This window comes from Ostrea edulis, chromosome 8 (assembly GCF_947568905.1).
Source record: "Ostrea edulis chromosome 8, xbOstEdul1.1, whole genome shotgun sequence".
In the NCBI taxonomy this organism is placed as follows: domain Eukaryota; kingdom Metazoa; phylum Mollusca; class Bivalvia; order Ostreida; family Ostreidae; genus Ostrea; species Ostrea edulis.
The window spans coordinates 31359793-31374059 of NC_079171.1; the positions used below are offsets into that span (position 1 = coordinate 31359793).

The 14267-nt window shown below is 35.8% G+C and overlaps 1 protein-coding gene across 3 annotated transcripts; it reads left to right on the forward strand.

The window, feature by feature from the left end:
* The first annotated feature begins 363 nt into the window (after positions 1 to 363).
* LOC125662749 (zinc finger protein OZF-like) lies at positions 364 to 13987 on the forward strand. Of its 3 annotated transcripts, none has more exons than XM_048895087.2 (3): positions 370 to 421; positions 11806 to 11932; positions 12179 to 13987. In XM_048895087.2, the coding sequence occupies exon 3, from the start codon at positions 12251 to 12253 to the stop codon at positions 13700 to 13702; it is 1452 nt and encodes a 483-aa protein (XP_048751044.1). In that variant the 5' UTR covers positions 370 to 421; positions 11806 to 11932; positions 12179 to 12250; the 3' UTR covers positions 13703 to 13987. The 3 variants fall into 3 exon arrangements, with proteins under 3 accessions (XP_056003323.1, XP_048751044.1, XP_048751043.1); XM_048895086.2 differs by lacking the exon at positions 370 to 421 and adding an exon at positions 7700 to 7868; XM_056147348.1 differs by having other exon boundaries at positions 364 to 421; positions 11806 to 13987.
* The last annotated feature ends 280 nt before the right edge of the window (positions 13988 to 14267 follow it).

Genomic DNA, 14267 nt, shown 5'->3' on the forward strand with positions numbered 1-14267 from the left:
ATTTTCCGAAGGTCTTTTATAGTAATATTTCCGCAATTCTGTATATATACAGAAGAAATTAAACTAATATAAAATGGTATTCATCTTCAATATTATTCACACAAAAAGTAGTTACATTTATCTGCTCTGATTCAGTGAAATCTTGTATTAGAATATATATCTGCATGTCTGTTTCTATGGATAACCGCGGTTTTTTGGATATCTATCCACTTTTGCTCTAATGATTTCATAATGATTAAAGCAATATTGACTTTTGAATTAATTTTTAAAACAAAAGGTATTTTTGAAGGACGTATATGGTATAACACGTATTTAATATGGTACGAAGCTTGTATAACTGTATTGATTATGATCGGGATCGACATTCTGAAAGTTCGTTGTGTGCGACGCGTTTTGTTCATAAAAAGGAACTACAAAACAGGTAAATTTACCGCTTGAATCCGTGTTTCTTAGCTTGATTAATCTCAGCTGGTGTAGCTCTATATGTATTTAAACTGAATATGATGTATAGATTTCTAAATTTAATACACACGGCAGTTTAGATGGACCTAGAGTTCACACTCACTGTGAACTCTGGGTCACAGGCCTTTGTGGCAAAACTCTACAATTCATAGAGTCAGAGTGCTGCTCTATCGCTGCTGTACGTAACATTGTCTTGGGCCAAAAAATATATATGTTGGTTTCCACTTTCACTTCAAAATTTTTAAGGGTAGGTAGGTAGGTAGTGTTTTTTGTTGGTTTTGGGTTTTTTGTTGTTGTTGTTTTCTTGTTTTTGTTGATTTTACAGGTTGAATTATTTTTTGATAATTTAGTATTGTACTATGCATAAAATATAGCGATTATCTAGTAAACAAATACAATTTAGAATCAAAACATTTCTTCCACTGTACTGTAAACAGTTTGAAATTGGTTCAGAACTTGGTATAGACCACTGGTCTATGTCAAAACAAGATGATGTAGACCTCATCGAATTGGCATAGACCGCAACATTGAAAAAAAATAACACAAATTTTAAAACATCAGGGTTCGAAATTAACTTTTTCAAGCACTAGTCCGTACGGACTAGTCACTATTGATGTTCACTAGTCCGCAAAGCATTTCACTAGTCCGTCATATTAATATCATATTAAATGATCTTCATTTTTTAAAATAGTATTAATTAAACCAAACACATCACAGTTGCAAGAAATTCAGTTTCTGACACCTACAGAAGAAAAAGACCACCATACTTTATTTTGCATTCAAGATCTATAGAAGCATACAGTAACCTCCAAGTTAATCCTTTTATAAACGTCTAAACTACATAAGTGCGTTCGAGATCGACGTTCCTGTTGTTTTCATGCTTAGTTCTTAGAGTCACAGGAGTTTAAAATTTTATCAATAAATTCAATAAAATTCACTCGATTGACCAAGCCATGAGGTATAGTGTTACGAACTCCTGTGTTAGAGTCACGAATGATGAGAACATATGTGCACAAATGTGCATGTTCTTAGACCACACTATTTGCAGTTCTTGAACCCGTTCTAGTGATCCATACTCTGTGTTCGGAATCGGCAGGTATTTGTGCCCGTTCGAAGAACGACGGTCTCGAATGCACTCCATGTGTTTGGAAGATCAGGATGTCATAGTCATGCAAACACTTAACCATGCAGGTAATCGACCATAGGTTCAAACATCTAAGAGACTCGGACAATCTTCCTAAAATCTTGACCAATTCAAGATTGATTTTCGGATTCACTAGTCCGTACGGACTGGTGCTATAGAGAATTTACTAGTCCGACACGTTTTTTACTAGTCTCAGACTTACGGACATGAGGTAATTTCGAACCCTGAACATTATTTACTTTTAATGTATACTTAGAAAGCATATTTTCTTTCCATTTCCATAATAATGTCCTCCTTTCCTCATAACATTTATCAGACATCGACTTTTGGGATAACTCTTTTGCTTTAAATCTAGAAAATAGGCATAGACAATTTGGTCTATCCCAATTGCAATTGGCATAGACCGATGTCATTTGACATAGACTCGGTCTATGGTTAATTTCGAACACTGGTGCACTCTTGTCATCACTACAACCCAACCTCAATATAACAATAAATTAATTTAGATCGGACATTCTCATGATTCTGATAAAAATAACTACCAGAAGACTTGGTAAAACATAGACTTCGATTTTTTTTCACATAAATGAATAACAAAAACCTCATACTTGGAATTCAATTTAATCACCCGTATAGGTGAACAGGACTCGTGGCACATATCTATATTTTTCATCATAATCGGTGATAATGTGATGTCCGACCTTTAAAACATTTGTTTGACTTGAGTTTCTTAAGAAATCGTGAAAGAAAAATCCGGATAGAAACGGTTGTGGAAATCAGTCATTCATATAGGCGTTTGTATGATTCGGAGTGCAAGTTTAAGAAAAGCGAATAGCGCATCACCGTATAAAACGGATACGATACGTTCATAGTTTGTAAATCACCACTCGCTAAGATTTTTGAGTGTCCACTATTCAGGGCTCGAAATTTACATATGCCCGTCAGTCTGTGACTGGTTAAAAGTGTGGCGGACTTACTGACATTTGTTTTAGTCAGTCCGATGGGACTGGTCAATTTTCTAAAACGATATTTTGGAAAACATACTTATGGAATCTTAAACACACATTTGAGATTCCTCTGTAGATATCAGATCAGATGAACCAGATTCGTAAATATAAATCTCACATAAGTGTTGCAATATTGTTTGAGGCATATCAAGTTAAATTCCATTTTATTTTGATAACATGAACAAAATATGTTTATTTATTTCTGAAAAACTCTGGTGTACTGATAAATTTTTCTGCTGACTGGTTGAAATTATAACCCATCAGTCCAGCTGGACTGGTGACATAAAAAGTTAGTTTCAAGCCCTGTTATTTTTACTCACTATTTTTCAAATGTACTCGCATTTTGCGAGTATTTCTTGCTAATTTAGAGCCCTGTGTATATGAATATTATATCTATTCCTTTTAACTCACCTGGACCGAAGGTTCAAGTTATTTTTTCAGATCGCTTTTTGTCTGTCTGTCTGTTAAACTTCACATTTTCGACTTCTTCTCCAGAACCACTGGGCCAATTTCAACCAAACATGGCCAAAAGCATCCTTGGGTGAAGGGCTTTCAAGTTTGTTCAAATGAAGGGCCATGTCCCTTTCAAAGGGGAGATAATCACAAAAATGCAAAAATAGGGTGGGGTCATTTAAAAATCTTCTTCTCAAGAACCACTGGGCCAGAAGAGCTGAAATTTACCTGAAAGCTTCCTGACATATTGCAGATTCAAGTTTGTTCAAATCATGACCCCCGGTGGTAGGATGGGGCCACAAGGGGGAATCAAAGTTTTACACACAAATATATAGGGAAAAACTTTAAAAATCTTCTTCTCAAGAACCACTTAGCCAGAAAAGCTGAGATTTACATGAAAGCTTCCTGACATAATGCAGATTCAAGTTTGTTCAAATCATGGGCTCCGGGGGTTGGATGCCCGGGGCCACAAGGGGGATCAAAGTTTTACATACAAATATATCGGAAAAATCTTCTTCTCAAGAACTACTGAGCCAGAAAAGCTGATTTTTACATGAAAACTTTCTGACATAGTGCAGATTCAAGTTTGTTCAAATCATGGCCCCCAGGGGTAGGATGGGGCCACAAGGGGGGATCAAAGTTTTACATACAAATATATAGTTAAAATCTTTTTCTCAATAACCACTGACTCAGAAAAGCTGATATTTACAAGAAAACTTTCTGACATAGTGCAGATTCAAGTTTGTTCAAATCATGGCCCCCGGGGGGTAGGATGGGGCCACAAGTGGGGGGGGGGGTGTCAAAGTTTTACATACAAATATAGGAAAAAGCTTTAAAAATCTTCTTCTCAAGAACCATTGGGCCAAAGAAGTTGACATTTACATGAAAGCTTTCTGACATAGTGTAGATTCAAGTTTGCAAAGGGTAGTTTGGGCCATAATAAGGACTAAGGTTTTACATGCAAATATATATGGAAAGTCTTCAGATATGGGCCAAGGTGACTCAGGTGAGCGATGTGGCCCATGGGCCTCTTGTTTCTTTTACGCACGTGTTACCTTTAGAGCCTTGCTTCGCAGAGGGACCTTTGGTCCGTCGAAGCTTCGCTTGGTATAAATCTGTTGGTATAAAACCTGCTTAGGCCAAAGACAAAAATTGTTGAGTTTCCGCTAACGTTCCAGAAAAAAATAGGGTAGGTAGGTAGGAAATAAATTTTTTTTATTTTTTTTTATTTTTTCAAAGTTAAATGTTCTATTGAATTTTATACTTTCAAAATAAAATTTTGTTTAAATTGCATGCAGGGTCTGTTATTGGCTGAGGATTATTACCAGATGTTTTATAAATAAGAAACAATATTTTTTCAATGAAACATATCTAGCATAAAACACAAAAGTTAACTCCTTTATGCCACCATGCTATACAAGTACCATGCAGATATATTGTTTCTACCTTTAGATTGGTTTAGATTGGAATACTACTATTGGATATGTTTGACAGGAAAATAATGTGATGGTTTTGAAAAAAAAATTAAATCGCCACCAAAATATCAGCATGATTAACATATTTTAAGTTTATTAATACATTTCTGAATATATTTTCACAATCTAAATGGAACAAGGGTAGGAAGACAGTCTGGGAAGATCCCACTTATCCTAATGGCCGGGATCCAACTCTCTTCCTGCTAAAACTTTTTACCGGACATAAATTTTTATTTTAAAAAAAGTCTGCAGATTTTTTTCCCCAGCCATCTCACCAGCCATCAACGACTTGGATGCATTCACTGCTTTATTTGTGGCCTTTTTCATAGTGTTTTCAGTTAGAACTGCAGCAGAAACCATGGATGTGCATACAAATTTGACAGACTGGACATTTAAGTACACTATATATACATAGATATCTGTCACTCTGCTTCATGACCTCCATATAAAACTATAGGGTCCCCATGTATATACAACAATGCTCGCTAAAGGGACAGCATTAGACAGTGACTATAAATAGCCACCGTCTAAAAACACCATAGGAGTTGGCAATTCTAACAAAAAAAAAGGCGTCTATGTAAACATGACACTTGGCAAAGTCTCTCGACCGTCTATTAACTTCAATTTTTATCACCGTTGCGTGAGGCACGCATGGAGGTACTAGGTCAACCATCATGCCATGCTGTTAGTTACAAAAATTATCAATGTTGTTTAAACGCTTGACACAATACCATGCAATTTTGTACATTGTTAAAGCGTTTGAATGACTTCATCTCAATGTGTAACTAAAAAGAAAACCAAGAACTGGTATTATATTTTTTCCGGGAAAATGACAATTTTTTTTCTCAAAATAGCGAGAAAAAAATTCTAGGGTTGGGGCTATAATTTAGGGTTGGTAGGGTTAGCGGAAACACAACACATTTTATCAGTGGCCTTATTACTACTCTAGGTCTGTGATGTGCCGGCCCTGCTTGTTGTTAAGACACTGTTAATGTGCTGGTCAATTCCTGCTAGTGCAGTGGGAGCAGACTCCTCAGCGTCCTAGATTTGTAAATTTGTCTGAATGCATTGTATAGCCTAGCTGCAATAATGTAACCCTCTCCGATTTTAGATTTTTTTTTTTTTTTTGTCGGAAAACTTCAGAATAACAGGGATCGAAATTAACTTTTTTCACTACTAGCAACTGTTAGCTAGTGGATTATTTTCCAACTAGCAAAATTGAACTTTTACCTAACATTTTTATACCCCCCGCAACAAGTTGTGGGGGGGGGGGGGGGGTATACTGGAATCGGGTTGTCCGTCTGTCTGTCCGTCCGTCTGTAGATGCAATGGTTTCCGGGCTCTAAAACATTATCCTTTCCACCTACCGTCACCATATCATATATATGGACTACCCATGGGATGAAGATGTTCCCTATCGATTTTTGGGTCAAAAGGTCAAAGGTCAAGCACACTGGACATCGAAGTAGCAATATGGTTTCCGGGCTCTAAAGTGTTATCCTTTCCACCTACAGTCACTATATCATACATATGGACTACCCATGGGATGAAGATGTTCCCTATCGATTTTGGGGTCAAAAGGTCAAAGGTCACGCGCACTGGACATCAAAGTAGCAATATGGTTTCCATTTAAATTCTTTAACGGCTTTCTTCATCGCATGGAGATGCTGTGTTCCTAGATACCTTTTGGATCATAATACTGAAGTTTTACCTATTACCAACACCCTTTGGGAGATTGGGGTAAGCGGGGGGTATTCTTAGTGAGCTATTGCTCACAGTACCTCTTGTTCAATCTGCATCATCCCGTTGTTTGTGTACATACGTCGAATCTTGTTGAGAGCCGGTGTATAATGAGTCATTATCAAAATCGGCAGACATTTAACCTTCTGAAAAATGACAATTTTTAAGTTTCTGAAATCTTATTTTTTAAGTTGGATGAAATAAAACACATAATAATGAACCTAAGAAGATACAACTCCGATCAAGAAACAGCATAATTTTGGAATATGATGATCTATAAAAGACACCACTCATCATAATATGTCCTTCCTGTTACAAATTTTAAAATGCCAATTAAAAAATCAAAATCATTATGGAAACTAATTGCAAACTGCATTGACATGATGCTGGAAAGGTCTTCCATAAAAATAAATTTAAAAACACTTCTCACAACAACCAATGACAACAATTTATACCCATGAACATTGCAAAATGTGACAATTTCTAAGCAGCAAGATAATCTGTACATTATTAAAATGATTAACTTATTAAATTATTGCAAAACAGTTTTGAAAAACTCTTTATAGTAGATATTAACAACTTGGAAATATTTCAAAAGACTTTGGTGCACAAAATGATATTAAATGAAAGAAATTTTAGTGATTGTGTTACGTACCTGTAACAGGAGAGACCTGCTTATAACAGGAAAGACAGTCATCGTAACAGGACAGACAAATCAGTGACTTTTCATAAATCTATAATCTATCAATAAATTTTCTTGTTTATATCTATTACAGATGTATCATGGAAAACATGAATAATTAAATACAGAAATGTTTGAATTAAAATTATGAGACAGAAGCTCAACTTTTTTCTATATTAAAGAAATATAACAGGAGGGAAGAAAATTGTAACAGTAGAGACATTTTTGGTACTAATTAAGAAAGGAAAATTCACACTTGTTAGAATTATTTTTATTTAAACATAAGAATCCACACTTTTCAAAATAGTTTTGTTGATAATTCTGCACCATTGTATTTTCAAATTACGAAGAAAATTAAAGAAATCGAAGATTTTCTTTTTGTTACAGGATGGACAGTTTGACTGAATGAACTTTTATGCATTAAAGTCACATTTTTAAGATATGTCAGAATAACGAACATTTGGAATGTTTCTGAAATGTTTCTTAGCAAAATACAATACATATATAAAAAAACGATCAAACCATCATTTGATCTACTTAAATGAATGTTACAGGAGAGACATAATCAGTTAGCACTAAAAGATGACAATGGGATAAACAAGGTTCAGTAAATTATGACCATTTCACAACAACAGGGATAATTCTCCTGTCCATACATGTATATTAAAACATGACAAATATGATGGCACTCTCAGTTGTTCAAATTTAATATATTTACATTGTATACGGTAACATTTAATTTCAATCTAATGATATTAGGAATGTTGATTGGTGTTTTAGCAAAACTGAAGAGAGAAAAGCAATACAAAGCAATCAAGTATTCTCTAGGTCCTTCCTATATTGATGACGGATAAACTATGGTTATAAACTTTTATACCACTCCAAGTCTCATTGTTTATTATAAGGTACGTAAGAATGTCTTTTTTTTTAACTGATCAAACTCCGTAATTATAGCTATAACATGTCACTTTCTGAAGTAATTAAGTTTCTTGTCAAAATAAAGTGATGCATATCATCTGATCTCACATAATAGGATTGCAAAATTTGGATAATTTTAAAATAGTGGAATTAAGAATGACTGTGTATCAACTTAGTGATGCAAGAACTTTTGTTTCCATGATTGTCTTAATTCTCTCTTTTGCAACAAACTGCAAATGTTTAGATACATATGTTCTGTGACAATTGTCCTGTTCATGCTGCCACATTTTGGTATTGCATGTTAGCATGTTGCCAAATATTCAAGAGGTTTAATATCATACTAGATGCATTTTGAAGGAAAACCAGAAATTAATTATTTCATTCTATTCAAATAATGTATACTGTGAGTGTTAAAGTTTTATGTTCTCTGTCCCAGTTACACAACCCTGTCCATCCATTACAAATTTAACCAATAATTATATTTTCTATGGAAAAAAATCAGGATTGTATGTTTTTTGTTACTTAACGAGTAAATATCAAATGAGCATATATTTCATTAGTTCAAATAGGATTTTGTCCTTAAACTAAAATACAAAGTATGTCTGTCCTGTTGCCGGAATCTGTCCTTCCTATTTTTGAATTTTTAAATCATGTTCTGACCAATTCTTTTTTTTTAAACTCTAAATCATACATGTCTTTTAGTGAGGATTTGAATAGGCATGCATTTAATCATTCAAACCAATATTTACTTTAAGATGCAGAAACAATTTTAATGTGCATCCCTCCTGTTACAAACTCCCGTCCTTCCTGTTACAAAATATTATTCAGCAATGCTTTATTCTCGAATGATTTTTAAGTCAGAAAATGGTAAAAGTTCCAAATCACAATTGTCTTTAGATGGAGATTCTAATAAGTCTGCATTCAATAATTGAAAATAATATTTACTCCTTTCAGATAGAAGAAAATTTAATTTTATCCTTCCTGTTACAAAATCTTGTCCCTCCTGTTACAAAAGGTGATGTAACAGGAGAGAAAGTAACAGGAGAGACAATTCTCATGTGAAACTAATTTATTTTCCCTAATTAAATCTCTTTACTAAATTATAATTCTGAAATTTTGAAATAAACTTAACAAGCTACTTTTCAGTGCAAATGAAATTTTTTTTGTGGATTAGCATTATTTTCAATGTAACAGGAAAGACTCGTACATTTTCTACTCCTACAATGTACTCTCTACTTGGGACTTTTTCTCCTTTATTTACATTCAGAACCACATTTTGTATGTAGCATGGTACAGTGAAAACACCACTTGGGGCAGGGAAAGTTTTGAAATACCATTTGGATCATGTATCATATTTCTATTCCTTGCATTTCTGTTTCTGTAACAGGAAAGACACAAATCTGGGGGACAACACTTTACAGATAATTTCAGAACAACACGTGTCAAATTATTAACACTCACAAGATTTTAGGAATTCACACATACATATAATAAATGATGATATATAAAAAAAAATTGAAATCTGCAGCTTAAAATACACTATAACACTCCAATTTGTCCGTTTCATGGCTTGGGACATCAAAATGTCAATGTATTTGCAAGTTCTAAGGGTAGTTGTCAGCCTAAGTAATTGGCTGCAACATATTTTTTTTTACTTGCAGACTTAAAACTCATAATACATTACTAATTTCATATGAAAGTTTAGGAAAATTCACTTTTCAAAATTGATTTTTGTGCTTGGGACACAAATTTTGGCGGATTTTGATAATGACTCGTATACGAAAACGTCACAATGATCCATACTAAAGATAATATACTAATTATACCCCCCGCAACAAGTTGTGGGGGGGGGGGGGTATACTGGAATCGGGTTGTCCGTCTGTCTGTCCGTCCGTCTGTAGACGCAATGGTTTCCGGGCTCTAAAGCATTATCCTTTTCACCTACCATCACCATATCATACATATGGACTACCCATGGGATGAAGATGTTCCCTATTGATTTTGGGGTTAAAAGGTCAAAGGTCAAGTGCACTGGACATCGAAGTAGCAATATGGTTTCCAGGCTCTAAAGCGTTATCCTTTCCACCTACAGTCACCATATCATACATATGGACTACCCATGGGATGAAGATGTTCCCTATCGATTTTGGGGTCAAAAGGTCAAAGGTCAAGTGCACTGGACATCGAAGTAGCAATATGGTTCGGTTTGTCATGCCATTTGTTTTTTACACTCAGAAAAGAGGTAGTTTATACCTATTACCAACACCCTTTGGGAGATTGGGGTAAGCGGGGGGTATTCTTAGTGAGCATTGCTCACAGTACCTCTTGTTCGGAACTCCTCCTGTGGCTTATGTTAAGTGTAGAGGAATCATCCGAGGATTGCCGATTTTTTGCTTTGCTTAAGAAAACTTGTTCTCGGGAACATTCATGAATCTATATCTACATTTTGTTGGGAGATACTTAATAGTACAATGTAACAAAAGTGAAATTAAGAAAATTGTTTTGCATGTGATAAAAAAAACCTGGATGCACAAACTTTTAATATTTACAAACCTGATCGCTGAGGAATTTTGATATAAGTATTTCTAATGAATTAGCCATATGGGCACATGCTTTTTAAAAAGCACTTACCTATACAAATCCAACATTCACTGGCGCTAGACCATCGGGTCATCAATTATTTAAAGTCCTGAATCCCTATACACATGAAAAAGAGTAATGTAATTAGTGATTATTTATCAAGAAATTATCTGCCGCGGTGGCCTAGAGGTTAGAGCGTTCGTACCGCATGTGGAAGGCCGGGGTTCAAATCCCAGCCACGACAGACCTAAGTCGTTAAAACGGGTTGTGACAGTACGTTCGATCGCCAAACGCTCGGCATTAGGTGTGAATGTCACGGGTCCTCGGAGATGACCTTATAAACAGATATATCCCGTGTCACGTAGGTGTGGCACGCTAAAGAACCCTCACTGTTCAATGGCCGTAAGCGCCGTGCATGGGCCTAAATTTGAAACCCTTCGCTGGTCTTGGTGAAGTCTCCATATGAGTGAAAAATTCTCAAGCGAGACGTTAAACAAGATAACAATCAATCAATCATTATCAAGAAATGTTGCTCCAGAAACTGCAGATATTTGTGTTTTAATGGTGTTTTAGTCACTATCATCAACTCTAGGTAATTTTATATACAATCATATCGGTGAATTAAATCTTTTTTTATTTTAAAATCTCAAGAACCTCTGAGCTATAAAAGTACAAATTTACATGAAAGATTCCTGACATAGTCCAGATTCAGGTATGTGAAAATCATGATCCCTGGGTAGGATGGGGCCACAATAGGGGATCAAAGTTTTGCATACATGTATTTAGGGAAAATCTTTAAAAATCTTCTTCTCAAGAACCACTAGCTGGTCCAGAAAAGTTGACATTTACGTGAATGTTTGTTCATGTTGTTTAGAAAATTCAGCAAAATATTTTAGTCACTACTAAAGTTTCACTATTTAAGGTAGCTCACTATACTAAAGCTTAAACTCTGTTTGACACCACATCACAAGATGGCGATTTAAATGTTTTGTGAAATTATTGATTGTCTGTCATCGTAGCTCAGTGGTTAAAGCATTGGGATGGTGAACCGCAGATCTCAAGTTCAAATCCCCCGGAGTCTTTTATTCAAATGTGTTAAAATAATTGTTTTGAAAATCATGTTTTTATCCAAATTTGTATATTTTTTGCCTTTTTGGCATATATATACTTAATATCTAGTATATCGTCATATCTTTTATAATAAAATCAATTCGTACTGATTTGTGAAACTATTTCTGGGTGTAGGGAGCTATCTTAAACTATATCACTCATTTATTTCTTGTGATAAAGTCAACATTAGCATTGCCATTGTGGGTTTTTTTAGTATGTACTCTTATATTGCAGAAATCCCACCAACCCACTAAACGAGAAGGATCAGGTTCCATCAAGAGTAATCTTCCTGTTGTTGCAAAACCTTACCTTAAATGGAACAGCCAATACACCCTTTGACCTTGATGACACTCCATATTTGGTAATGATTTTGCAGACAGGTGGTACTAGAAAACTGGATATAGAACTAGTTTGCAACAAACATGTATTTTATTGCCTGATGAAAGCAATTTCAATTTCAAAAGAAATATTAGAGAAACGATTCAGTGAATGCAAATATTTTGAATTGTGTGATATTGATTGCATGGCCACCATGTTGTTTGACATCAACTTCACAATGCTCTCCAAAACAGACTAATGTATGGAAGTATGTACTCTTATGTTGCAGAAATCCCATCAACCCATTGAAAGAGACGAATCACATTCATATCTAGTTGTCAATACCAGAGACTGCAGAGACATGCTTACCAACAACAGTACTCTAGGAGATCCATATAATGCTGAAGAAGATCTGGACAACCACACTGCTGGAGATCCATATAATGCTGAAGAAAATCCGGACAACAACACTGCTGGAGATCCATATAATGCTGAAGATCCAGACAGCCACACTGTAGAAGATCCATATAATGCTGAAGAAGATCCGGACAACCACACAGGATTCACTTTGAATGGAACTAAACATTCCAATGAAGATGATCTTCATCAAATACCTATGTTTTCATTTACCCAACCAGTGGAAGAAGATCTTCTAACTGAGAGAAGTACATCGATTCCATCAGAAGGGAACCATGAAGTTTTAGTTTTTACTTTTTCACCTACACATTTAAGAACTAGTGTAAATGAGGAAGAATATGGACGTAATGAGTCTGTGGATTCTGTCTGCATGACTGAAGATTTACAGAGTTGTGCCATGACTGCCTATCCAGAAAACGATTTACAGAAAAATCTGAGCATACATACCATGCATACAGGCGAAAATCTTTATCAATATGATGTCTATGGGAAGGCGTTCAGTCAGACAGGACACTTACAGACACACATGAGGATACATACTGGTGATAAACCTTACAAATGTGATGTTTGTGGGAAGGAATTTATTGAGGCACGGATCTTTCAGAAACATGTGAGAACACATGATAAACCGCATAAGTGTGATGTTTGCGAGAAGGCATTCAGTCGGACTAGGGCATTACAGATACACATGAGGACACACTCTGGTGAGAAACCTTATGAATGTGATGTCTGTGGGAAGGCATTTATTGAGAAAGGGACCTTGAAAAAGCACGTGAGGACACATACTGGTGAGAAACCTTATACATGTGATGTCTGTGGGAAGGCGTTCCGTCAGGCAGGAACATTACGGACACACATGAGGACACACAGCAGTGATAAACCTTATGAATGTGGTGTCTGTGGGAAAGCATTCAGTCATGCTGGAGCATTAAAGACGCACATGAGGAGACATACTGATGAGAAATGTTATAATTACGAACGCGATGTCTGTGGGAAGGCATTCAGTGAAACAAGATCACTACAAACACACATGAGGACACATACTGATGATAAACCTCATAAATGCGATGTCTGTGGGAAGGCGTTTCATCAGACAGGATCACTTCAGATACACATGAGGACACATACGGATGATAAACCTCATGAATGCGATGTCTGCGGGAAGGCGTTCCGTCAGACAGGAACATTGAAAAAGCACCTGAGGATACACACTGGCGATAAACCTTATCAGTGCAATGTGTGCGGGAAGGCGTTCAGTTGCTCAGGACATTTACAGTCACACATGAGGACACATTCTAATGAGAAACCTTATAAGTGTGATGTCTGTGAGAAGGCTTTCAAGTGGACCGGTACATTACAAAGACACATGATGTCACATTCTAGCGAGAAACCTTAATCAATGTGATGTCTTTTGAAAGCACAGACAGGACACATGTGAGATCAAAAGATAGATGCGGGATAAAAATCTAAATTCAGGTAGTTGGGGGGAGGGTGATAAAAGCTCCTGTAAGTTTCTGCCCTACATCTAACATTGATTACACTTCAGTGGAAAAAGAAAAGACAACTTTAGACAAGTGACTGTTTAAAACACATAATAATATTAATCTTAATGACCATTTACTACAGTGTAGTAATAGTTGTAATGTACTTTTTCATTTGTGAATAAACAGTAGAAAAGGTATACAGAGTGTTAAATTTATACTCATGTTTTTAGCTCACCTGAAGTGAGCTTTTCGGATCGCCTGTTGTCTGTCGTCTGTCAGTCTGTAAACTTTTTACATTTTCGACTTCTTCTCCAGAACCACTGGGACAATAATAACCAGATTTGGCCAAAAGCATCCTTGGGTGAAGGGCTTTCAAGTTTGTTCAAACGAAGGGCCATGCCCCCTTCAAAGGGGAGATAATCACAAAAAAGCAAAAATAGGATGGGGTCATTTAAAAATCTTCTCAAGAACCACTGG

Excerpts from the sequence above, each read along its gene's own strand:
- LOC125662749 (XM_056147348.1), top strand. The coding sequence starts at position 12,152 with ATGGAAGTATGTACTCTTATGTTGCAGAAATCCCATCAACCCATTGAA.